Source organism: Dunckerocampus dactyliophorus, chromosome 17 (assembly GCF_027744805.1).
Source record: "Dunckerocampus dactyliophorus isolate RoL2022-P2 chromosome 17, RoL_Ddac_1.1, whole genome shotgun sequence".
NCBI classification, from domain to species: Eukaryota; Metazoa; Chordata; class Actinopteri; order Syngnathiformes; family Syngnathidae; genus Dunckerocampus; species Dunckerocampus dactyliophorus.
In genome coordinates, this window is record NC_072835.1 from 15,667,560 (window position 1) to 15,691,707 (window position 24,148).

Consider the following 24,148-nt stretch of genomic DNA (forward strand, 5'->3'; position numbering starts at 1 on the left):
ATCATACTGATGCTAATAGAATGTTAATAATAAAAAAAATGAACGTTATCAACAAGACACCCCACTTTTTTTTTTTTTTAGATTATTATTAATGATATGAACTATTGCATTCTGTTCTATATTATTTTTGGGTTATCCTTTAGAAATGATTGGATTGGATAGTTGACAGTGCAGGTTCATTAAATATTGGCTCCAACCCTTTTAGTTGAGTTTTTGGAATTTTAGTTTGGACCTTATTTTGCTGATTAATCATACTAGTAATTATTAATCATTTCAGGAATAGTCACGCTTTTCTCGCACGTATACATTTCAGCTATATTGTGCTTTGTAAATATTTTAACATGTTTGAAATAAATCTTCATGGCAGTCGTAATAGTAGTTGTTATTATTATTATAATGTCGTAATAAAATGGAAATTCTTCCCAAATGGTCGTGACATCACACGGTACATTTAATTTGTCTGTGTTTTAAGTGTTTAAGTGTAGTTTGTTGCAAACGCTGATCTGTGTCCCTTTAGGTGCTGCTGCTGATCGACATTGAGTTGTCGTACATGAACACCAACCATGAGGACTTTATCGGCTTTGCCAAGTAGGCGTTCTCACTGAGCAATACGTACCCGGAACGCGATGGGTTCAACTGGGTTCAACGCATGTGCGGAACGCGCCTACGTCCGGTTGGCCTATTTTTCGGCAGTCACATGTTAGGCATGTGTAATCTACGCCATCTAGCAAACTATTTTACGATATACGCCCCCTGCCACTCCAAAAAACATTATTAAGAGATAGAAATGTGAGAAATGACAACATAATCGACCATTTTTATATCATATCCATGGTGCAAGTGGACAATTGACAAGCCCTCTTTTCTTTGTTCCATAAATGTTTTATGTTTTTTTTCTCCACTGAAAAAAATACACACAAAAGCATGTGCTAGGAAGACATGTTTGAATGGATCCTATAGATCTATCCATTATTTGCACTCTGCTTATGGTTGTCTACATTGAAATATCGCTGCATTTTATGTGTTTTATTGTGTTTATTCATGTATTTATATGTAACCGGATATGACGTTTACGTGCATGCCGTACGTTTTTACAAAGCTCAGACTTGCTGGATGTCATAAGACGATAGAAACATCCGCATCCTAACAAAGTATTTTAACAAGAGTCACCCATAAAAGAGGCTCCCAATATATTACATATATGAAGTATGGTTATTGACCATTTATGTTCATACATTTGAAAAATAATACCGAGCACAGCACGGGACGTCGCAGAAGCGCTGTCGTACAACTTTGCTAAAGGAGGAAGCGACGTAGACCTCACGCATGCGCGGTACCGATCGCGTTCCGGGTACGTATTGCGTGGTGACAGGTGTACAACGTGTTATTTTATCTCCATTTACAGTACAACGCCCTCTTGTGGTCATGTGCATGACACCGACCTGTGTGTCTGTCTGATGTCTGCAGTGCTCAGCAGAGGATCAGCCAGATGAATAAGAAGAAGGCAGCTGGCAATCAGGTTATCACGATTACTTATTGCACACCACTATGCTTTTGCACGACTTGCATTCTGTTTTTGACTTCTTTTGAGTTTTTTTCTCGAATGTTTTTGTGCGATTTATGTTGCATCTTTATCATGTTATGTCCTTTCTTCCTTTATTGCGTGTCTCATCTTTTCTGGGGTGCGTGCTGCTTCAGGATGAGATCATGGTGAGTAACGCACGCCTGCAGGGCTTCCAAGCATATGTCGGCATAGTGTGTAAAATGTATGTAAGTCCATATAAATGTGCTGGGTGCGTGTGGGGGGGACAACAACTTCCCATACTAGCAGATGGCTGTGGCGGGGAACCCTTGGCTGCTTCCCCCTCCTATTTTTACATTTGTATTTATTCTTTACACACACATTTGCATCACATGACGGTCAACCTGCTATAATCAGAAACCGCTCCGTCCAACCTTTTTGTAACTCCCCCCGCCACCATATATGAAACGGTGGCGCTCGCACGTCCCCTCAAAGTCTGACAGTCGCCATAGCAACCACCCAGGTTGGCCTCAAAGGTTAGAGGTGCAGTAAACAAAGGGGTGGTCTGTGCTTCCTGTTTACACGTGGATGTAGTTGGCCTTTAAAGACCCCTGCTGCTTCTGTTCTCCATCGTAGTTTGACCTCCTAATAGAGACCCCCGTTATGTCTGTTTACTACTTTTTGCCTCATTAAAACATTTAATGGGGAGTATTTGTCTCACTGAAATACATTTAATTTGCTTCGGAGTCAAACTGTCGCTGCCCATCAAACCTTTTGCCAAGGTTTTTAACTGTCATACTCGTGTACAAATAAGTTAACCGCCGTGCATCATAAACTACACACAGTAAAATATGAGGCAAAGGTCATTAGGGTCACAGGAAATTGTGTCACGTTTAAAAATGAATGTAAAAAATGAATGTTAACCCCTATATATAGTAAAAGGTAAACACAATCAAATGGTATTAACATTCCAAATGATTGCCAAAGATGTAAGGCAAAAGCAATTTAGTTGCATCCATTCTCTATGCCGCTTCTCCTCATTAGGGTCATGGGGACATGCTGGAGCCTATCCCAGCTGACATCAAGCGACAGGCGGGGTACACCCTGGACTGAACAACCATCCACACTCACATTCATACCTTTTTAGAGTCGCCAATTAACCTAACATGCATGTTTTTTTGAAAAAACACACAGAGATGCCCGACGGAGATTCAAAACCAGGTCTTCCCGATCTCCTGACTGTTACTGTGTGGCCAACATGCTAACCACTCAACCACTCCTTTTTAAAACATGTGTTACTGTCACAAGTGTGAAAGTAAGTTCACGGCTGTACAGTACTCCCTCACCACTTCTCGCTTTGAATTTCGCGGCTTCACTCCACATATATTAACGAATATATTAATTCATATATTAATCAATAATCTCTTTGCGGTTGAATATGATTAAAAAAACCCTGCATATTTGAGCAAATTTAACGTATTTAAGCATTTTCAAGCATAGAAATGACTAAATGAAGTAAAATACAAATATAGGGCATTCAGAAGCCGCATTCGGAGACATTGTAATGAAACTGTGTAGTATTCTAAACTGGTCACTTAGCGTCAGTAATGCCACCGCAGGAAGTACAGGAAGTGTAAAAAAGAACAACAAGGAACTCTCCCAGTGACAATGTGTGAACATATATGTATTATGTCTTATTTTCTCTTATTATGTCTGGTCTAGTGGTTAGCATGTTGGCCACACAGTCACAGTCAGGAGATCGGGAAGGTTCGACTCTCCGTTGGGCATCTCTGTGTGGAGTTTGCATGTTCTCCCCGTGCGTGTGTGGGCTTTCTCCAGGTACTCTGGTTTCCTCCCACATTCCAAAAACATGTATGTTAGTTTAATTGGCGACCCTAAATTGTCCATAGGTATGAATGTGAGTGTGAATGGTTGTTTGTCTATATGTGCCCTGCGATTGGCTGGCGACCAGTCCAGGGTGTACCCCGCCTCTTGCCTGAAGTCAGCTGGGATAGGCTCCAGCACGCCTCCGCGACCCTAATGAGGAGAAGCGGCATAGAAAATGGATGGATGGGATGTCTGCTATATTGGGTAGTACGAGTGTAAAGGCGACTATAGTGGTCTTATTTTATGTCCAGAGCGCTCTAATAATGTTAAAAACCGTATTGAAAAGGTCCTAAACAGGTTTTCAATGCTGTAACTAGAAAAATATTTGATCTATAAATAAGGAATCCTACTTTGCGGAAATTGACTTATGACGGTCATCATTTAAAAGTGATGAATGACAAAGATGGGAGACAAAGAAAACACAAGTTGCAGATAACGTCTATAATGGTCACACAAGTGCTAAACGGTAAAAAAAAATCTCCTCTCCTTACACCTTCATTTGCAGAATAAAAAGCCTCCTAGAAAGAGTTCATCTTTTGATGCTCGCTGATGTTGCAAGATTCATGTCTATGATTTTGCACTTACAGAACGAAACATGCTCCTGCATCTGATTGCATGGTATGAAAAGGGTTTGACATTTGACCTGTAATTGGCCCTTCCCCTCCCTGCTAATGCTTGCTGTCCCAGCAGGCTGCCATGACATGCAGGCGCTATGACCAGTAATACATGCATTATGTACTTGGCCTTTCAAAAAGAGCCTTCATTGGCTTTTCAATTGTAACGTTCTCTCCACATTCTCATCCAGCCGGAGAGAGGAGTTAACGATCGGTTCAAGGTAATTCAGTCGCACATCACGAACTGTGTGTGTCAATAGAGGCAGATATGTCGTATGTGTAGGTGTACCTAATGTCTTGGCCAGTGAGTGGAAAGTGTGATGTCACTTTTTTTTAATATATCATTAATAACCCTGTTGCGTTGCCCAGGTGATCCGAAAGGGATGGCTGACCATCAACAACATTGGTATCATGAAGGGCGGAGCCAAGGAGTACTGGTTTGTCCTCACCGCTGAGTCGCTGTCCTGGTACAAGGATGATGAGGTGATGTGTTTTATATACATACTGTTTTATATACATACTGTATGTGCATTTCATTAGAATTCATATACATTGTCAAATCATTAAAAAAAAAATTGAAATACCTTCTTCAATGAAATGTGTATTTGTATGAAATAACTAATTTATATTTAGAATCAATAAATATAAATAATTGATGCAATATATTTATTTAAATAATATGTAGGGAAAAATTGCATTTATTTGTCTTTACATGAATTTGAATGTGAACTTTGAATTTGTTCTGTTATATAATAAAAAATAAATATTCTTATTATTAATTAATTACTATACAATTATTATTATTTACTATTATGATTTAATTACAATTATTTTTTCATGACCTCATTAACTAAAAACTACTGTATTTATTATGTGAAAGTATTTTAATACACAGTATTTTTTTTACACAGTATTTATACAGTATTTTAATAAGTATTTTAAAACACTTAACTAAACACTTAATAATATATATATATTTATAAACATACATATTAGGATTTTATCATTATTATTATTAGTATTATTATTATTATTATTGTTAATGGTGCTTTCACCCAACACTATTCCCATTATTAAGTGAATCTCGTGAGCACCTTCTAGTGGCCACATATTGTATAGAGCATATACGTGACAATTCATACAAAACAAGTTATTATACAGGTAAGTGGTGATATATATATATTTTTTTACATTGATGTACATTTAAATAATTATAGAGGAAATCACACGGAATTGTAAAAAAAAGAAATTGTTGAACTTGCAATTGAATTGATGCACATCATAAGTTAAAAATGTGCAATTTCTTTTTTTTTTTTTTTTTTTTTTTCCTTTTGCTTTAGTTGGCAGTCGAACTCGAGCCAGGAGGAACATTTCTGTTACATCAGTTTTCATCCAACATCCACACTTTTTTCATTTTCCACGTTGTTCTCCAAAAACTCATTCCATCGCCTCGCCGTGGCGGTTTGAGTCGACACTTTTGTTGCCGGGCAGACTGGTCACAGACAGGTCCCATGATGATGCTTTTTTATCAGAATTATTAGGAGCTAGCCAAGCAGTCTTGCTGTCTCTGGGATGTAGCCACAGCCGCTCTAGCCATTTGTCTGTGTGTGCATATACTCTATATATATATATGTATATGTGTGTGTGTGTGTGTCTGTGAGTGTGTGAGAGAGAGAGACTAAAACGGACCCCCCAGCATGTCAGACACCAAAAGCTGGCACACACATGTGCATACCAGAGCATAACCCCCCCCCATTGCCCTACCCTGCTCCCTATTACACGCACACATGTGCACACACACACACACACACACACACACCTAATCTGCTTCTAATAAACATACTTTATTTCAAAGCAGGGGCACAAATGCAGAATGGGATAGTTGGGCAAGATGGAAGGGAGGGTCCTGGTAGGAGGGGTCGCCTTTTGTTAGCAGCACACGTAACTAGAACCATGTGAAAGGTAAGGGGAAGTGGGGGCTGGGATGGCGAAAAGGTTGATGCGGACATGCTCCTTTTTTTCCTCCGCCTCGTATAGATGCTTAAACCAGAAGGAACTCTTCCCCCCTCCCTCCTTGTTGTGTGTATTTATTTAAAGACGGAGGGTGCAGGGAGGCCTCAAGTCAACATGTTAAAGGCTAAAGGGCATTTTAGTTGTGATTTGCTTCGCATGCTGAGGGTTAACATTTTTAATTGCATCTTTTTCTGCATCAAACACATCGATTAAAACAAATACACAAAAACAATCTCTTTTATTGGCTGGCCTCTCATCACGGGGAAAACCCTCTCTATAGTCTGGCATGGCGGCACATGCTAACCAAAACATCCTGGCAGCGCATGTTGGCTCGAATGTTGTTATTACTGTGTGTGATTCAAAGCCTCCTGGTCCATATTACCACAGGACATGCCGATTCTTTGAATCAGACGTTTCTGTGGCAGAGGGAAAAAAAAGTTGAGAAAAGAGTTGGCGAGAGAAGAGAAATGAGCATGAAAAGAGCGAGCCCACGTGAGTGCCATTTTATAGACTTCCAACACGTGTGGTATCCATTTGTTCTGATTAACATGTTAGTTCACACTATCTCTCAGGGGATTAAATGAGTGGAGAATGTGCTGTCCTCATGTGGAAAGACGGGTTTTTTTTTCCTTGGTGTGCACATGAATTTAGTAGCATATTCCATTAAAAGTTCCATTCTATACTTCCTCAGATAGTGGCCTGTACTCTAATAGACACCGCATCTCAATGAATTGCGTGAATCACATAAGAATCTTTCCCCCCCCGCCACTTACTGTAATGACCTTTTACCTATGACGGACAACCCCCCCAGAAATTACAATCTTGCTAACCAAAACAGCAGCACCTACCGAAGCACGCGTGAATTGAATTAAGGTATGGAATCTTTCTAGTTTATGGTCTCCGAGCTTGTGCCACATTGATTTGCGTGTGCATTTTTTAGGTTCCAGGGTGCTACGTGCCTTTAGATTAGTTCCACCCAGTATGCATCTGTCTAGCCTGCTTCAGTTCTTTCCGTTTCTCTATTTGTTTCTCTACAAAAGTATTTTTATTTTTGTCAAAACAGTCATCACTCATTTATCGTGGTTAATTGGTTCTAGACCCAACCGCGATAAGTGAATTTCCGCGAGCGTTATTAATGAATGGAATATTTTCGTTGTTAGAGCATAGAAAACCTATTTATTATTAGAGCCCTCTAGGCATGACATAACACCCCTATATTCACCTTTCCACTCGTATTACCCAAAATAGTAGTCAGAAAGTAAGCCATTTAAGACCGAAAGAAGACTTGTGTTCCGTAAACGTGTTCCGGTGCCAGGGGGAGCTCAGAAACACCAAGTGTTGTTGGGGGTTCAGAGTTGAGTTTTAGTTTGCCGTGGGTCAAAGGCGAGCAGCAGCCCGCGTTTTGATGAGGTATTTTTTTTACTAGGAATTATTGTGCCTGTTGTGAGATGATTCAAACCTGCAATAAAAGCCTGTTGATCAAGCCGGTTATCAAGTCTGGTGCTTGTGCGTCTCACCGAACATTACAGTAACATTACTGACACCTGGTGTCCGGTGTAGAATACTACATACCACAATCTATATTTGTATTTTAGTTCATGTAGCCATTTTCAAGCTTGAAAATGCTTCATTTAGGTCAAGAATACAAAACATTTGCTTAAATATGCATATTTTTGACTAATAATAGGCTGCATTGAACCACGAAATCTTTTATTGATGAATTAATTTTAGAAGAACCACAATGTGAGGGAGGGAGTGATGTTGGAACCGCCAAGTGGCGAGGGATGACTGTATATTATTATTAAGTCTAGAAGATTCTAAAGTATGATACAATTCTAAAAATGCATTACATCATTTGTGGATAAAAAAAACTTTGAACATCACAAAATGTATTTTCGATTAATGATACTATATTATATTATTATTATAAGCATGAACTTAAATAATATAATTATGTGAAATGACTGAAAAAATACAAAAAGCGTGAAATAATTACATGCCAATTAAATGCCTTACCCCTAATAAACACCTGGTACTCACTGTAGTTGACTCTTTAAAGGTCCCTGCCAGTATATGAGGAAGTACAGTATCATTTGAGAGTGGTTAAGTTTAGGGCATATTATTCCAAACCAAGCCAAAAAATGTCTATTTTCTCCTTATTCCATTTTTTGCGTGCAGTGTTACTAAATTGTGTGTGTGTGTGTGTGTGTGTGTGTGTGTGTGTGTGTGTGAGAGAGAGCGGGTTTCCCTGCTCCTGTTGTTAAGCACGCCAAAAAGCCACTCACCCAATGATCCCAGCAGTAAACATTTTTAAGGGAGGGTGGGGGCTTACGTCGCACTCACATGCTTACTCTGAAGTGTGTGTGTGTGTGTGTGTGTGTGTGTATCTTCCTGCTGAAATTGTGTGTGCGCTGCCAGGGCTCTAAATGGAAACAGGCTTGCTGCTGGTTTGCGGTTTTCATTGCAGCCCATGACGCTCCGAGGCGGGACGCCGTGTTTGCATTGTTTTTTCGTCTTTGAGAGGGAACTCAAGACGCTGTGTGAAGGCTGACTGCAGCCGTGGGGTAAACATAGTGGCAAGCAAGGCTGGGGGTGGGGGTGAGGCTGCAAATGACGTCACCTAGTGCTTTTTTTTTCTTGGTAGTTCTATACTAAGACTTAAAAAGCATTTAAAAAAATGTGACTAGACAATGACAGAGTGGGTACTCAACATTTTTGTGTGCTCTCTGCACATACTGTGGTCATTTGAGGTGGAGCCATAATTGTACATTTGCAGTCTGATGTTGCTTTGGCTTATTCTATTCATATTCTGCTTGGCTGAGCCTTTTCTTACCATTCTCGTTTAGATATTGAAGGTTTGTCGAGGAATTATTGTTACATATTCTCGTCCTGTATCTTTTCGGCCTGTTTTTTAACCATTTGCCAGGCTAGGAACATTTTTTGACAGTGAATGCCTCATCATGAAGCCGTAGAACTGTGATTCATCCCAACTAACGAGAAAATAATGTTTGTAAACGTTTGCTCTAACATTGTATTGAATGCATTATTTGTTCTAATAATATATCATTGTAGTAAATGTCACAATATTATCATTCATACTTCTGAAGATATACATTTAAAAAAAAGTTTGGTATTTTTATTCTTTTTGTAACTTTTTCTGAGTCTAAAAAGTTTTGGTTTTAATGTATTTCAAGCGTTTAAAACATGTTCAAAACAAATGTTCTATGGCAATTTTGGGGTTTTTTTAAAAAGTAAAGTCAAAATTATTAAATTTCTAAAGTTTTTTTTTTTTTACTTTTGAGGGTATTTTAATATTTAACATTTTGAAAGCCACAAAATCCTAAATAATTCCAATTTGTAATTCAATTTGTTTTAGTAAGTTAAAAGCCACAAAAAAATGCAACTTTTTCTTTGGTTTTTTTTTCTTTCTTTTTTCATTTTTGAAAGTATTCTAAAAGGCACAAATGAAAATGTGATTTCATGACAATAAAGCTTTGGTGGCAAGATATATGAATATTATATCATATATTATATACGAATATTTTAATATTTAATAAAAATGTTTAAAACAAAAGTTGTGTAGCAATTTTGGGGGCAATTTTAAAACATTTTTAGTGTTAGGAATTTTTTTTAATGTTTCAAACTAACTTTTTGGCTATTTTTAAAATGCTTTGAAAGTCATAAATAACACTACAAAAAAGTTATACACACACACTCACACACACACACATATATATGTATATATACACACACATATATGTGCCGGTATGTTTGTACATATATACTGTCTATGTATATACAGTATATACTGTGTGTGTATACATATATATATATATGTATATGTATATACATATATATGTGTGTGTGTGTGTGTGTGTGTGTACTTAGTATAAAAGGGTAAAATAAACTAAACTGTTACTTTTATATTATGAGCTGAATATGTTAGACCATCAAGAAGCTTTTAAAAAAAAAAAAAAAAAGTCAAATGACAAATGGAAGCATCTTTATTTCATTTTTCGGCGCAGTCAATGAGTTGCTCATCACAAGCAACTGCAACATCATTGCATTTGGTTCTCCATGTTTATTTTGGTGCAGTCAAGGCCAGGCATCAGCATAATGGATTGTTGAGGTTCTTCATCCGTGAGGTGGTTCTGTACGTCTCCATGTGTAGGTAGTTCTGGTTCCGTGCTTCCCCGGGGCCAGCCTAACCAATGTGCAGACTACTGTACAACCACTACTTCCTGAACAGGTAGTCTGAACACTGGGCAGGCGGGCCGGGCTTGAAGGATGCTCGTAGTTTGGTCCTATCCGTATTTATCTTTCAAAAAGTGTGGCTGCATCTACTTACCAGAGGTGATGCGGGGGATTATAGATGAGGAGGAGGAGTAGGAGGTTGAGGAGGAGGAGGAGAAGGAGAGGTGAAATGGAGGTAATAGCCACTGATTGGCAGATTCCGAGATGTTTCCTTTTACTTCCCACTTTGCGGTGCATTCCTGCCGTCTGTGGAGAGGAAACAACGTTGGAAGCTTTTCTTGTTACATCAAAAAGATGTGCAAATAACTTTTCAAATCCTAAGACTTTAAAGTACCTACCTGCGGCTGGAGCATCGTAGTTTTTGCATCTTTGGCTCCTCGGCAAGGCTGAACCTGCAAACTTTAAAACACTAACTTTCCTCCATTCTTTGCCTTCCCAAAGTTTTAAAAAAAGAAAAAAAAAGTCACTCCAGTGCGTCCACCTTGCTGGAGGCTTGACGTGGCAAAGGACTGACCACCAAGAAGTTTCCCCTCCAGGAGACAGAAGGAGGAAAAAGGGCGAGCGGGAGAGAGAGAGGAGATAGGGAGAGAGAAAGAGGAGGAGCTCCCCCACTTTTCCATTTTTTTTTTTTAACCTTCTCTGTCCCTTTCTACTTCCTCTGCACCCTCCCTCAGATTTGTCTTAAACACCCCCAATCCCTCCCTCCTCCGTCACCACCTCCCTCTCTGAAGGAGAAAGTGAAGGGTCAAAGGTGAAAAGAAAGTGAGAGCCATTCATTCATTCCTTAGGAAAATCTTCATGTTCTTCTCCTCCATTCTGCTGTGCATGTGGTCAGTGATGATTTGCATGCTGGAGGGATGGAGGGATGAAGGGAGGAGGAGGAGGTGGAGGAGGAGGCAAGGGTAGGAATGTCTGCGTTTTGTTGGCAAGCGAGTGGGAGGAGGAGGGAAGAGGAGGCCTTGTAATAACTCCAGATGTGCAGCCCTGTGGTCTCCATCGCGCTCTCGCTCCCTCTGTTTTTGCTTCTAAAGCTGATTTCCTCTCGCTGTCAGGGCTGAATAAAGAAGCCTTTATGCAGCCCTTGCAACACACATGTGCATGGAGAGTGGGGAAGATGGGGGGGGGGCGGACATAAGACGGTTTAAACCAGAACCAGAACCAGAAGTGCTTTTAGTCAGGCCTAATGGGAACACACCGTTTTGTGTACAGTATCTGTAGCTTTAATGCTAATGAGCTGTGTTTGCCCACACCTGTCTCTGACAGAGTGCGGCTCTAAGAAGCGCTATTGTGTACTTTATCCATTTGTAACATATACACTTTAACCCTGTACTTGGCCAGTGCAATAGATGCCACATATCACACACAACAAGCCACACTAGCATAGCTATGTGAGTTACGGCGCTTACATTACAGGCACATTTTAAGAGCAACATCAAGCTAGGTTTGTCCGTCGATGTTGACGATCTTCCAAGTGTTCAAAGCTAGCACTCAACTCGGATCCTTTGGATTGTGCCACTGAGTTGGTGATTTTACTAATGCGTGGTAAGTGTAGGTCTTCTGTTAAACACACACACACACACACGTCGCTTTCAATTCTTTATTAACACAAATTAGGCTGTTCTTGTATGAAGATCGAATAGGCCGGATGTTTCACAGTCACGTACCCCTTCAGACATTTGACTTGAAGCCACGTACCCCCTCCAGCTGCACACTTAGACAACATAAACCATTTTTACATTTCATTAAATTGAAATATTAAACATGATTAATTGGTTAGTTCATTTTATTATAACTAATTCTGGTTAAAAAATTTGTATTGTGCATGGTAAAATTTTTATAAAGGTTTTCCATGAGCACTGCTGCATAGATAAGGTGTGAATTTCTCTTGGAGATGAATAACGTGTTCATCCTACGTATCTTTTATTGTTATTGGATGTTGGCATCCTTGCCTTTGAATGCCTTGAACTTGAGCTTCACTTTTGTCCACTTGCAATCTCCATGATTTAAATCTGCACATTCATTTGATACCAAATTGAAAGGGAAAATTCAACAAACATCATAGAGCAGTATTCAAAGTACAAAAACACACACAGGCAGCGATAAAGCCTCATTTTCAGGGGAATCTCCACGCTCTCATCCCGACACGCACATACATTGACAGGTTTTCACAGTGCGGGGATTGGAACATCAATATTAATTAAACCTTCGAGAATAAACACTCATAATGCACAACATAACCATCAAACTTACTGACTTATTCACACAGAGCGATGAAGAACTTCATGCCGTGTCTCCTTCCTTCTTTCTGCTGTGATGGTGCGCTCGTAATTGTGAGTGTGAGGCGCTAATTGTTTTTCATTTTTATTCACGTACCCCCAGTGATAATTGGCGTACCCCTGGGGGTACGCGTACCCCACTTTGGGAACCTAGGGAAGAGGCTATTTATAACACAAACAAAAACTTTCTGTGTAAAACTGCATGCTCAGCAGCAGCATTGCCCCCCTCCACGTAGTCAGAATGGTAGAATCCTGTCCACGTCACATTCGTATATGATTAAACGACGAAACTGATAGTCGAATCAGACTCTTGTGAATCGAATAGTCGACTACAGTATTCTAAGACACCCCTAGTAGCGAAGCCTGATTTTTTTTTACACGAGGCGGGCATATTTGGCTGGGAGCTGGTGAAATGTCATGAAAACCTGGAACTTGAAAAGCAACCATTTGCGTGCCTCTTCTGTCAAAATTGGAGCAAAAAAGTGAGGGGGATGACAGATTTTTCTCACGTTCGGTGCTCACAAGCAGGCTTGAGGGGCACATGTTACTGTTAGGACATTTAAAAGTCAATTTTGCATCACTGGTACAAAAGTCAGCATGAAATGTCTAACTTTCATTCGTAACAACGCTGGCAGACAGGAGTGATCAACGCTAATGTTTCCAGGTGTGTGCGCCTGTCTCTAAGAATGTGTGTGTGTGTGTGTAGAGGTGGTGGCCAAGTCTGTGTGTTTGTTTTAGCTTTGGTTTCTGAGCTCCGACCTGAGCTCCAAATCAAAGCAGGCACGTTCCCAGGAGAGGCGAGTCAGCAGTACAGGCAAGGAAGGAGGGATGCGGAGGGAGAAAGAGTGAAGGACGACAAAAAAAATGTGGTGCAAAAAAAAAAAAGAAATATTTACAGACGTGTACTGGCTTATTTAGTTCAGGAGTGTCTAAAGTGCGGCCTGGAGGCCTTTTGCGGCCCACGGCTGTTTTTTTATTGGCCCATGGCACATTGTAAAAATATAATTTTAAAAACTAAAAAAAAAAACAACAGCAGAAATGGACAAATCAGCAGTGATCTTGCAAGAATAAAGTAAAGACATGAGAAGAAAAAAGTTGTAATCTAATGAAAAAAATTTGTAATTTTACGAGAATAATTTTGTAATATTATGAGAAAAAATAATGTCACATTAGGAGCATAGTGTTGAAATATAATATATATGAAATTATGAGAAACAAAGAAAACAATGGATAAAGTTGGAATTGTTGGAAAATTAGGTTGTGGAAAAAGTTATAATGTTCTGAGAATAAAGTCCAAATATTATGGGAGTAAAGAAGGAAATTGACAAGAAGAATGTTGAAATAGTTGGAAAATTAAAAAACAACAACAGCAGAAATGGAAAAAAAAAACAGGTGTAATTTAACAAGAATAAAGTCGCAATTTTAAGAAAAAAGGTTGTAGAAAAAGCTCACAATTATACGAGAATAAATAATAAACTCGTAAAACATGAGGAAAAATAATGTCATTTTAGGAGCATAGAGTTGAAATATTAAGGAAAAAAGAAGTTATTTTTCCAAATTACTAATATTATGTGGAAAAAAGTTACAAAAATAAAATTTTCTAAGGTTATTTTATGTGAAATTTTCCCTTGTGGGACTGATAAATGCATATCTTATCTTATTTAAGAGAAAAAGTGGCAAAAAAGAGCAAAATCCAAAGTTCGTACTAATAATATGCTTTTTCACCCATATCACAAAGCCGAGATGCATTTTTTTTTAAAAATATATATAACGTCTCGGCATGTCTGCATATCAAAGAGGCCCTTGCATCCCCTCATTTTTCAGTGTGTGGCCCTCTTTGGAAAACGTTTGGACACCCCTGAGCAAGGTGTTTTGTTTTTTGTATCATACAGATACATTCCAACCAAATGTAGGCTGCTATTTGTATTATAACATTCATTATTTCTAAAGTTTCTCAAGCAACCCCCGCCAAATATGTTTACTTTGGGTACAATATCCTCCAAAATGATCGTGAGAACGTGCTCTTTTTTTCGTGGGAATTTAATGAGACGGACAAATGGGTGTCATCAGCATAGCAATTTTGCCCGATCATATTTTATGGTTACTGTGGTTTAGCTCGACCGATGAGTCACATAACTGTTGCGTGTTTTTCTTTATGTAAATGATCAACTCCACATCCAGAGCATTTTTTGGGTCATACAAAAGCTTCACAAGAAACAAAGGCTGGCGGCGTAACAGAGCCAAATACAAAAGGAAACCATGTAATTCTATTCCACCCCCACATGTGTGGTAATTTCATAATTCTGTTTATTATGCGGCGATCAAATGTACTTGATTTCCTGTAAGCGCGTGTTCTGATTTTGAAGTGCAAACGTTACATTCTGGCAGCTCATTTCACTGTGGAAACTTCTCTGAGGAGATCATTCGTCTCTCGCTGCTGCTGCCGCTGTGTTTTGGACGTGTGTGAAGGAGGCATCTGGGTTATTGCCGGTCTAAATAAAGATAGTTTTACCATTTAGAAACCAAAATAGTGGAATTCCCCCTGTTCTGCCCTAAATTTGTTTCCACAAACAGTCATTGGTAGAGCAATTTAATCACGGGGTTAGCATCATTCGTGGTGCTTCAATATAATCAAATGTCGGTAAAGGACAACACGGTATTTGTGTAGTTTTAGGCCATCTCCAAACTAGCAGGATTGCTCAGCTATAGCCTCAAGGTTGCTGCATTGACCTTCTGCAGAGGTAAACGCAGAGCATGTCATGAAGTACTTAGCAATTAGCTGCTCAACAGGAAGTCTTCACCCAACTGCCAGCCTAGATTCAATGAATGAATGCGTCATTGTCACAGCCAGCGGCTGAAAATTGTGAAAATGTCTTCTTTTAAACAGCAAATTGTAATTCATTGTAAAACAGATTTTTTTTTGTTTTGTTCGCTAGCTAGTAGAGGCTGCAACGCAGATCAGCAGAATCTTTTGGAATCTACGGAACCACGACAGACACACAATAAAATAATTCTTCCAAAAACAACACTATCAGGATTATGAATCATGCTTATTCATACTCAGATGAAATTGCATTGAGTCTGTATCGCTACTCAGTATGAAATACAACAAGCATTTTAGATCAAAATCAGCACCATTACGTATTATCTTTGTTTATTTTAGCTTGTGCTGGTTCCACAAGTTAGGTAATGGCGTACTGGACAGGTATGATAACGCCTTTTAATCGAGACTAACGAGCTCCCTCCCTGCTGTGTCGTTATCAGGAGACGTTTGATGATAAACGATGTGCCAGAAAGCACAATGTTGCTGAGATAAGTCACCGTAAACGGCCGTGTATTCTTACACGGCGAGCCACTCCAGGGGAGCTCATCGCTGTTGTATATCACTTCAATGTGGACGTGCAGTTTTACTTCAAATAAAGCCTCGTGATGGTGTTTCTGCTGCTCACTGAAGACATTCCTCACCGTCTTTCATGCGTCTTTCATGTGCTGCTATGGCGATTTTGGCTTTTTCTATTTGGTTACGCTGTAGAAAACGTTTAAGGTCTTTCTGTTAGCTTGTCAGAAGTGTCAGCTTGTGCAAGACGTGAAGCTCTGTTTCATTTTTACAGACAGGACTCAATATTGCAATGGCGGAGGAGTGATGGGAGGTAGGCAGGGAGGCAGGCAGGGAGGGAGGGAGGTTGTGAAAATTGCCGCTGGCTGCCACCCAGGGCCCAGTCTTTGTGGTAATGACGGGTTAGAAGCAGTGTTATTGCTCCCAGATGCCGTGCGGCTTCTCCGACGCCCTTTGATGCACGGCCCAAGTCACTAGGTCTTTTCTATCGCACTCGTATCTACGCTCACACTACGACTACACACATAGACGAGGCCGTAAACGCAGTTTTTTTAGCTTGGGCACGACCAGCTTTTACAGTTTGTCCAATTGTTTTTTAGAGTGGTGAACTTCCTCTGGTGTTTCATAATGAGCCCGCTATTACTCACTAACCAAACAAAAGCATGGAAAGTACTTTGCACTCGCGCAACAGCTCCAAACACCACAGGCGGCGGCTTTTTTATTTTTTTTTTTAAACGTTGGACCGCCTCAGTGTGACTCAAAGGAGCATCACTATGGAAGTCACTGATGCTGCCTTTCACTGGGAGGGAGCCTCACTGACAAAAGCTTGCAAGAAAGCACTTGATTTACAGAGTCCACTCTCTTATACCTGTGGGCTTCATGGGCTCTCATTGCTGTTTTTGACTATATGCAATTGTAATGTGACACCCAGGGGCCATTAGGGGCAAGCCACCTGAGTGTAAAAAGAATTTCACCACCAAAAACAATACAGTCTAAGCTAACTTTGGTAAGAAAGTAACAATGCAATGTTTACAGCAGACTTTTACTGCTTTGAATCTGAGTCAGCTCGTAACTTCCTGTTCCTATTCTTCTTCTCCTCTCATGGTCGTCTCTTAACGGCCCTTGTTGAAACTGCAAACTGAAAAAAATCTTATTAAGAAATCAATTGGAGGTAACCTATATGGACAGAAGAGTCATTGTCTTCGACAAGGAGACAAACATACACTAAGGAAATTACATCAAAAACAGCACTAAATACAGGCTTATTTATCCACAGTAGTTTCTCTATGACTGTAGACATTGTGAATTCCTGCTCAGGAACATCTGAACGAGGACATAGACCTGATCATAACCAAAGATGAACCAGGTGAACTTTCCAAAAGCGCTCCCTCTTCCCAGGAAGTGTAAATAACTCTGCAAAGCCTTATGGAGCTTGATGGAACGCTTGCTAATCCGAGACAGGAAGCCTCCAAGGTGGCTGAGATGATCGCCAGACGCATCCAGCAGCTCTCGAGACGTTCGATCAGTATAGTCTTTCTCCTCCTACTCGTCCTCCTCCCACCTCTATCTCAGGTGTCTTCCTCAAAAGATGGAAGCCGCGTTTGCACTGTATTGGTTGTAACTTTTACATCCAAAAACCAATAGGCCTGGTTGTACTCTAAGAGGGCACATAGTTAATGGTTTTTCAGTGGAACATTTCAAAAATTGATGTAGAATTCCGTGGAAAATAGTGTCCAAAAGTAGAACAAGACTCCATAAAAATTCTACCACTAAGTTCCTTCAAGACCACTTGGGGTTTCTTGGGGACCACCAGTGGTCCGCAGACCACAAGTTAAGAAACACTGCTTTAGACAAGCACATAAAAGTATGTCTTGATGGAAGCACAGCTATAAAAAAATTTACCATTAATATAAGAATCCCTCTCGTTTGCCTTTGCTTAATTGTTTTAAGCTTGTGTTTCACTTTGGCTGACCGACTCAAATGAGTCATAAGAAAAATATTTTTTGCCTCCTGCTTTGTGCTCTCTCTCAAACAAATACTGTTTCTGAAACCCCTCAATTTGCTCCTGGCATGCTCTCAAAACTGCATTTTTTTTGTACGCGCAAACTTGATGCGTGCAAAGCGCACAAGACGTGCATTTGTATGATGAAGTCGTGTATGCATTTACGTGATGGAGGTATAGTATATGCAATGCTTAAAGCCTTGCCTGCATTGATTAATGTGCTTTTTACATTTGCATTGTCCATACTTGCTGCCCTTCTTAGGCTAGCGGATGGCAGATGGCAGATGACAGAGATCATTTTTCTTTGAGATGGGACTTTAATGGTTTCTTTTTTTGCAGTAAAATGCCTCAATTTTCAACGTCTTCAATCTTCATATACACATTAGTAATGTTCTCCAAGCACCAAAGTTATCAAATAGTTGAGGTTGAGAGTTAATCGGTTCCAGAGTCAAACTGTCGGCATTATAAAAGCTTATTAACTGTACAGGCGATGTTTTAAGTGACAGTTTGTGTAAAAAGAATTTAAGTACTGTAATATTAACACATTTAAAAACTGCGAACATGCTACAGTAAGTTTGAATGCTTATGTTTTGTTGTTGGAAGCCGAAAAGAGTGTCACAGATGTAAAATGAGACAGGCAGATACACAGTGGCACCCTTGATGCGCCTGCAGGTTACACCGGACGCTGTGCATGCATGTATTGTGTGTGCAGCGCAGCTGACGACTGAGCCTCTCCGTTGCATTTACACACCTCAAGTGCAAGTATGTCATTTCGTGCACGTGATCCAAGATGCGGCGTAATACCTGATGGTATTTTGAATGCTAAAAAAAGCAGGCGAACGCAAGTCAAGGCAAAATTTTAGCAAAAGTTTGGGTTTGTTAACCGAAAAATGTGCTAACTGGGACGGACGTTAACCGAGGCGCCACTGTAATTCCAACAGGCACTTTTAAATAGTGATCCGAAATCTGAGGAGAACGTAAACGTCAAGCTAGCAGGAGGTTTGGGAGGGGTAGGAAAGAGCTGTGTGTAAAAAATAGAATTTTTTATGGCCGTACCAGTTTTTCGCAGATTTCTCTGTTAGCTGGAACATAACTCCTGCGAAATGCGGGGATCTACAGTACAGTATTCCTGATTATTTTTGTCAAATTGTAAATTTGTACAGCCATTGGGGCGTTTTCCCCAATTTTGTCATTCTAATGGGCGTGGCCAGTGTCTGACATTTTTTCATTGGCGTATGTGGCAGTAATGGTTGAACCTCACGAATTCTGCCTAGCAACAAGTGGTTCTATGATAGAAACAGAATTCTGTTGACCTGTATTGCTAATTTGTGCTAATTTGCTGAAATTATATTTCACCTGTGAAGTTCACATGATTTGTCAAGTCTCCTATACACCTTCCGATTTTTTTTTTTTTTTGTATTTTTCCCCTCACATACTCACACGCGAATCTACCCAGCTAACCTCCCGTTGCTCCTCTCCTGACTGCATTTAATGGCCAGATGAGAGGAAAATGTATGAATCATTTCCAAAGAGAGAGAAGTTAGCGAGACAAAGCGAGACAGACTGAAGGAAAAAAAAAGAGATGATGTCAGCATTCGGCAGCCTGGGGCCACTACCGCTTGTGTTTTTTTTTTATAGACACCTTAGATGCTGACAAGTGTGTGTGCGTGTGTGTGTGTGTGCATTTACATGCATTTAGAGGGGATATGACCATTTGGCTGCACAGGTCTTAAAAGCTTTGATGAAGGGGACACACACACACACACGTTTCCTAAAACACACACACTGGTTTGGGCAGGGCAGACTGCGGTTAGCGGGCCAGATGGCTTTAAGCTTAGTTAGAGACTACCAATACATGTATGCGTTTATAGCAACTTGCTCAGCTATTTTTAGACATTTCTTGCTCATTTTAATGATCTTAAGCATGAAAGGCACACATGTGACATGTGGCAACACAATAGGCTTTGCATTTGTTTGTGTGTGTGTGTGTGTGTGCAACAGAGGAAATGCGAGTGCTCTGTGCAGATTTAGAAGGACAAACTCTCTCTATTTCTGTGTGTGTGTTTCTCATTTGTAGCTCGCCCTCGTTGTACTCCCCACCACTCTAATCAAAACCACAGACCTGACTGCATGTGTCCCCAGCCCCCCTTTTTCATGTGTTGTTAAATTTCATATGCCTTTACCTCTACACGCCCCCACCTAAAGGTTCTCTGTTTCCCCCCCATCATTAAATTATGCATTTTATTAAGCCAGAAAAAATGAAACACAAAATATTCACTGTGTGTTTCTCTGTCGCCCCCCGTAGGAGAAGGAAAAGAAGTACATGCTGCAGGTGGACAACTTGAGACTGCGGGACGTCGAGAAAGGCTTCATGTCCAGCAAGCACATTTTCGCCCTCTTCAACACCGAACAAAGGTTTTGTTCAAACTTTCCCACTCACAGGGAAAGTTTATTAGGCATATGTGCACAATATCATGATCTAATGATAATACGGCTCAGTTCAAAGTATTAGGAACACCTCACTGACTTTATATTTATCCTTTATATCGAATTTCCTCAAATCCATGACCTTTACTACGACTGATACCACAATGTGTCATGATAGACGTCATTACCGAAGCAGAGCAGAGCAGATATGGCATCAGTTATCATTTATTTTAATACATATTATAATACATTTTAATTTGTGGAGAAGGAATAAAAAAAAATTGTTATTACAACTTAAATAAAATTATGTAAAAGTAAATCCAAAAAAGACTGTAGAGAAAAGTAGTAATAAAAATGTGCAGAAAAAAAACTCATTATAAACACATCAAAACAACGTATTTGTCAAATGTTTTTAATAAGCAGCTTTTTAAAGTACAGTCGTCCCTCATTTATCGCTGTTAATTCGTTCCAGACCCAATTAGTGAATTTCCGTGAAGTAGGATTCATAATTAATAAATGGCATATTTTCATAGTTCGAGCATAGAAAAGCTGTTTATGACTTTCTAATATGATTTCTACCATTATTAGAGCCTTGTGGACATGAAATAACACCTCCATAGTCACCTTTACACACCTATTATTCTTTGTTGACATCACGTTGCTCAAGTGTAATGCGCAGGATACGGGATCACTGTGGGGAACCAAGAGACGGCCGCTGCTTTAAACATAGCAAGCCACCGAGCTAACTAGTTAGCCTCCACTTTACTTATTCTAAACTTAAGAAAGTGTTTCAAATGGAGTGGGCAAGAAGGACAAAATGAGAAGCCAAAAACGTACCACTTCCACACACGGGAGGGGAACTTTTCACAGTGTCAGGTCGGACATGCCTTGGCTAACTCCATGCAGTGTGAAGGTAATCTAATAAAAAGTAATGTCATTACTGGTGCCTTGTGACCAGACTACTACATACAGTATAACAAGTCTTTAAATATTTTTGGACTAATAATAGTCAGCAGCCATTTATTAATTAATTAATTTTCGAAAAACCCTGAGGGATTGACACATTGTGAACGGTACATTGTGATGTCTGCTGCTCTCTGCAGTTGAGTAAATCAATGCTCCCAGCCACTACACAAGGAAATATGCTAGTTATGCTTTCTCTTCTTCTATCTATCTGTGTTAATGCACACTATGTTGTGTGCAGGAATGTGTACAAGGACTACCGTCAGCTGGAGTTGGCCTGTGAGAGTCAGGAAGATGTGGACGCATGGAAGGCCTCCTTCCTCCGAGCTGGCGTGTACCCCGAGCGTGTCACGGTAACACACATAAAATACATGAGCTCATGCTGTGACTGACCGTTTATTGGGAGGCTTTTTATCAGTGTTGTCATGTTGCTTATGTAACGTTTTTTGTCCTCTTTCAATGTCTATCATCGCTGTAGGAGAAGGAAGGCAAGGTAAGTTTGTCTTCAACACAGTGTGTGTCTCCAATGAGTGCTCTTGTGCACTTTATCCACGTTTTACGTATACGCTGCAACTCTGCACTTGTCCAATGTACAACAATGTAACATTCAGGAGTGGGACAGGAGGACACAAACGTTATTATATGTGAGTGACATCCTGCTAGATCAGCCTATTCACTGAAGAAAAACAAAAATGATTTATTTGAAGATGTGTAGAGAAACCTGATTTTTTTGGGGGCGGGTGTATACACAGGCTTACCTTCAGCGACACATATTACTGTTAGAGCATCATTAAAAAGTACATTTTGCATAAGAGGGGGCCTTTAAAAGAAGATAACGTAAATGTCCCTCCTGTCTACTGTCGTTCAGAGCGATGGAGGTGATGAAAATGGCTCGGACAACTTTATGAACAGCATGGACCCTCAGCTGGAGCGTCAGGTGGAGACCATCCGTAACCTGGTGGATTCCTACATGGCCATCGTCAACAAAACAGTCCGCGACTTGATGCCCAAGACCATCATGCATCTCATGATTAATAACGTGAGCGCCGATATTTTTTTTAAAGCACTCTAAAACACATAGAAATGAACATGAACGCTCCAAAAACAATTGCGCACACAGTGTAAAGAGTTCATAAACGCCGAGCTGCTGGCCCAGTTGTACTCGTGTGGGGACCAGAACACTCTAATGGAGGAGTCTCAGGAACAGGCGCAGCACCGCGACGAGATGCTGCGGATGTACCATGCCTTGCGTGAGGCGCTCAACATCATCGGCGACATCAGCACGACCACTGTCACCACGGCCATGCCGCCGCCTGTGGACGACTCCTGGCTGCAGGTTCAGCGAGGTGGATCCGGAGGAAGGTGAGAGATGAGGAGAAGCCTCACTTAGTGGCCTTTGGTAGTGTAGTGGTTCACATGTTAATAATGCTGGCCAAGCAGGTTGCTTCTTTCTGCTTTTACAACATTGGTTCTTTGCTGCTGTGTTGTGCAATATACTTGTTAATAAATAACCATGTGGTCAAAGACAGCTATGTTTTCCTTTACACTTTCTCATGCACTCGAATTATTATTAAGTAAAAAGTTGTTGCATTTGAAGACTTTTCAAAAAGTCTTTAATTAATATCAATAAACGCTATCATGAAAGCATTTACGGTAGATGGCCTTCATTGTCCTCTCCTTCCTCCAGGTCTCCAGCCACCAGTCCCACTCCTAACCGCAGGGCGCCGCCAGGCCCCCCAGCGCGCCCCGGTTCCCGTGGGCCTCCTCCCGCTGGTGGACCCCCAGTACCATCTCGCCCTGGCGCTTCTCCGGACCCTTACAGCGGGCCCCCGCCCACCGTGCCCTCTCGGCCTAACCGTGCACCCCCAAGTGTGCCCAGGTGAGTTGAAACCCAAATTCAACTCTCACTTCCCTGGTCCTCAAGAGAACTTAGTAGGTTTTTGTCCATCATTTTTTATTACTGACGTTTATGGAAATAATTACCCTCGCACTGCTTTCAGCTCTCTGAATAACAGCTTGGATCTCATGGTGCTTCCAAACAGAGAGCCAGCGGGAACAGGAACAATTAGACGGACACACACGAAGGCAATTACATAAAAACAGCACTAAAAAAGATTCATTCTGGAGAACGGGGGAAAAGCCAACTTTTCCTGAGATTAAGAAATATGGAGATTAAGAAACAATGGCGGTGCACATTGTGAGTTTAAAAATTACAGGATACACAGTGATCCCTCGTTTACCGCGGTACATTTTTGTGATAAGTGTACGTAGTATTAGGGTTTTATGAATTTAATATTTTTGGAGTTACAGCATGGAAAACCTGTTTATGACCTTCTAAATAACATTATTACAGCCCTCCAGGCATGAACTAACGCCCCTTTAAACTCGTTTAGCCCAATATAGTACATATAATCAGAGAAACTAAGCCGTTTAAGACATAAATAAGACTTGTGGTCGCGTGTATTGCTATAAATGTGTTCCCTCGGGGCGCTGATTGGCGAGCGGACTGGAAGTGACGTCAAGGGTTCCGAGTTGATTTTCTGCTTGCCGTGGGTTAATTTGTATTATTATTGTGCCTGTTGTGAGAGCATTCAAACCTGCAATAAAAGCCTGCCGTTCCGACGACCAAGCCTGGTGCTTGTGTGTCTCACCGAACATTACAGTGACTTACACTGACACCTAGTGACCAGAGCAGAATACTACATATCTGTCTTCTTAATACCGTATACAGGTATTTGTATTTTACTTGAAAATGCTTAATTTAGGCAAAATATACGACAAATAATGGGCCGTATTCTGCCAGGGTACAGCTTGATTTATTCATATATTTTTGAAAAACCGTGATAGAGCAAA

The 24,148-nt window shown here is 40.4% G+C and overlaps 1 protein-coding gene across 16 annotated transcripts in view; it reads left to right on the forward strand.

The window, feature by feature from the left end:
• The window catches only part of dnm1a (dynamin 1a), a 50,595-nt gene that overhangs the window by 19,916 nt on the left and 6,531 nt on the right, over positions 1–24,148 (forward strand). For 10 of the 16 annotated variants that reach the window (XR_008566601.1, XR_008566600.1, XM_054757938.1 and 7 more), the window contains exons 13-23: positions 518–588; positions 1,468–1,519; positions 1,699–1,710; positions 4,215–4,244; positions 4,393–4,506; positions 20,211–20,320; positions 21,537–21,648; positions 21,774–21,788; positions 22,164–22,334; positions 22,416–22,657; positions 22,983–23,174. Coding sequence is in view for 14 of the 16 variants with exons in the window: in XM_054757938.1 (XP_054613913.1) it covers positions 518–588; positions 1,468–1,519; positions 1,699–1,710; positions 4,215–4,244; positions 4,393–4,506; positions 20,211–20,320; positions 21,537–21,648; positions 21,774–21,788; positions 22,164–22,334; positions 22,416–22,657; positions 22,983–23,174 (1,121 nt within the window). In the remaining 2 variants the exon portion in view is untranslated. The remainder of the gene's footprint in view (positions 1–517; positions 589–1,467; positions 1,520–1,698; positions 1,711–4,214; positions 4,245–4,392; positions 4,507–20,210; positions 20,321–21,536; positions 21,649–21,773; positions 21,789–22,163; positions 22,335–22,415; positions 22,658–22,982; positions 23,175–24,148) is intronic. The other 6 variants (XM_054757950.1, XM_054757948.1, XM_054757949.1 and 3 more) reach the window with 3 other exon arrangements.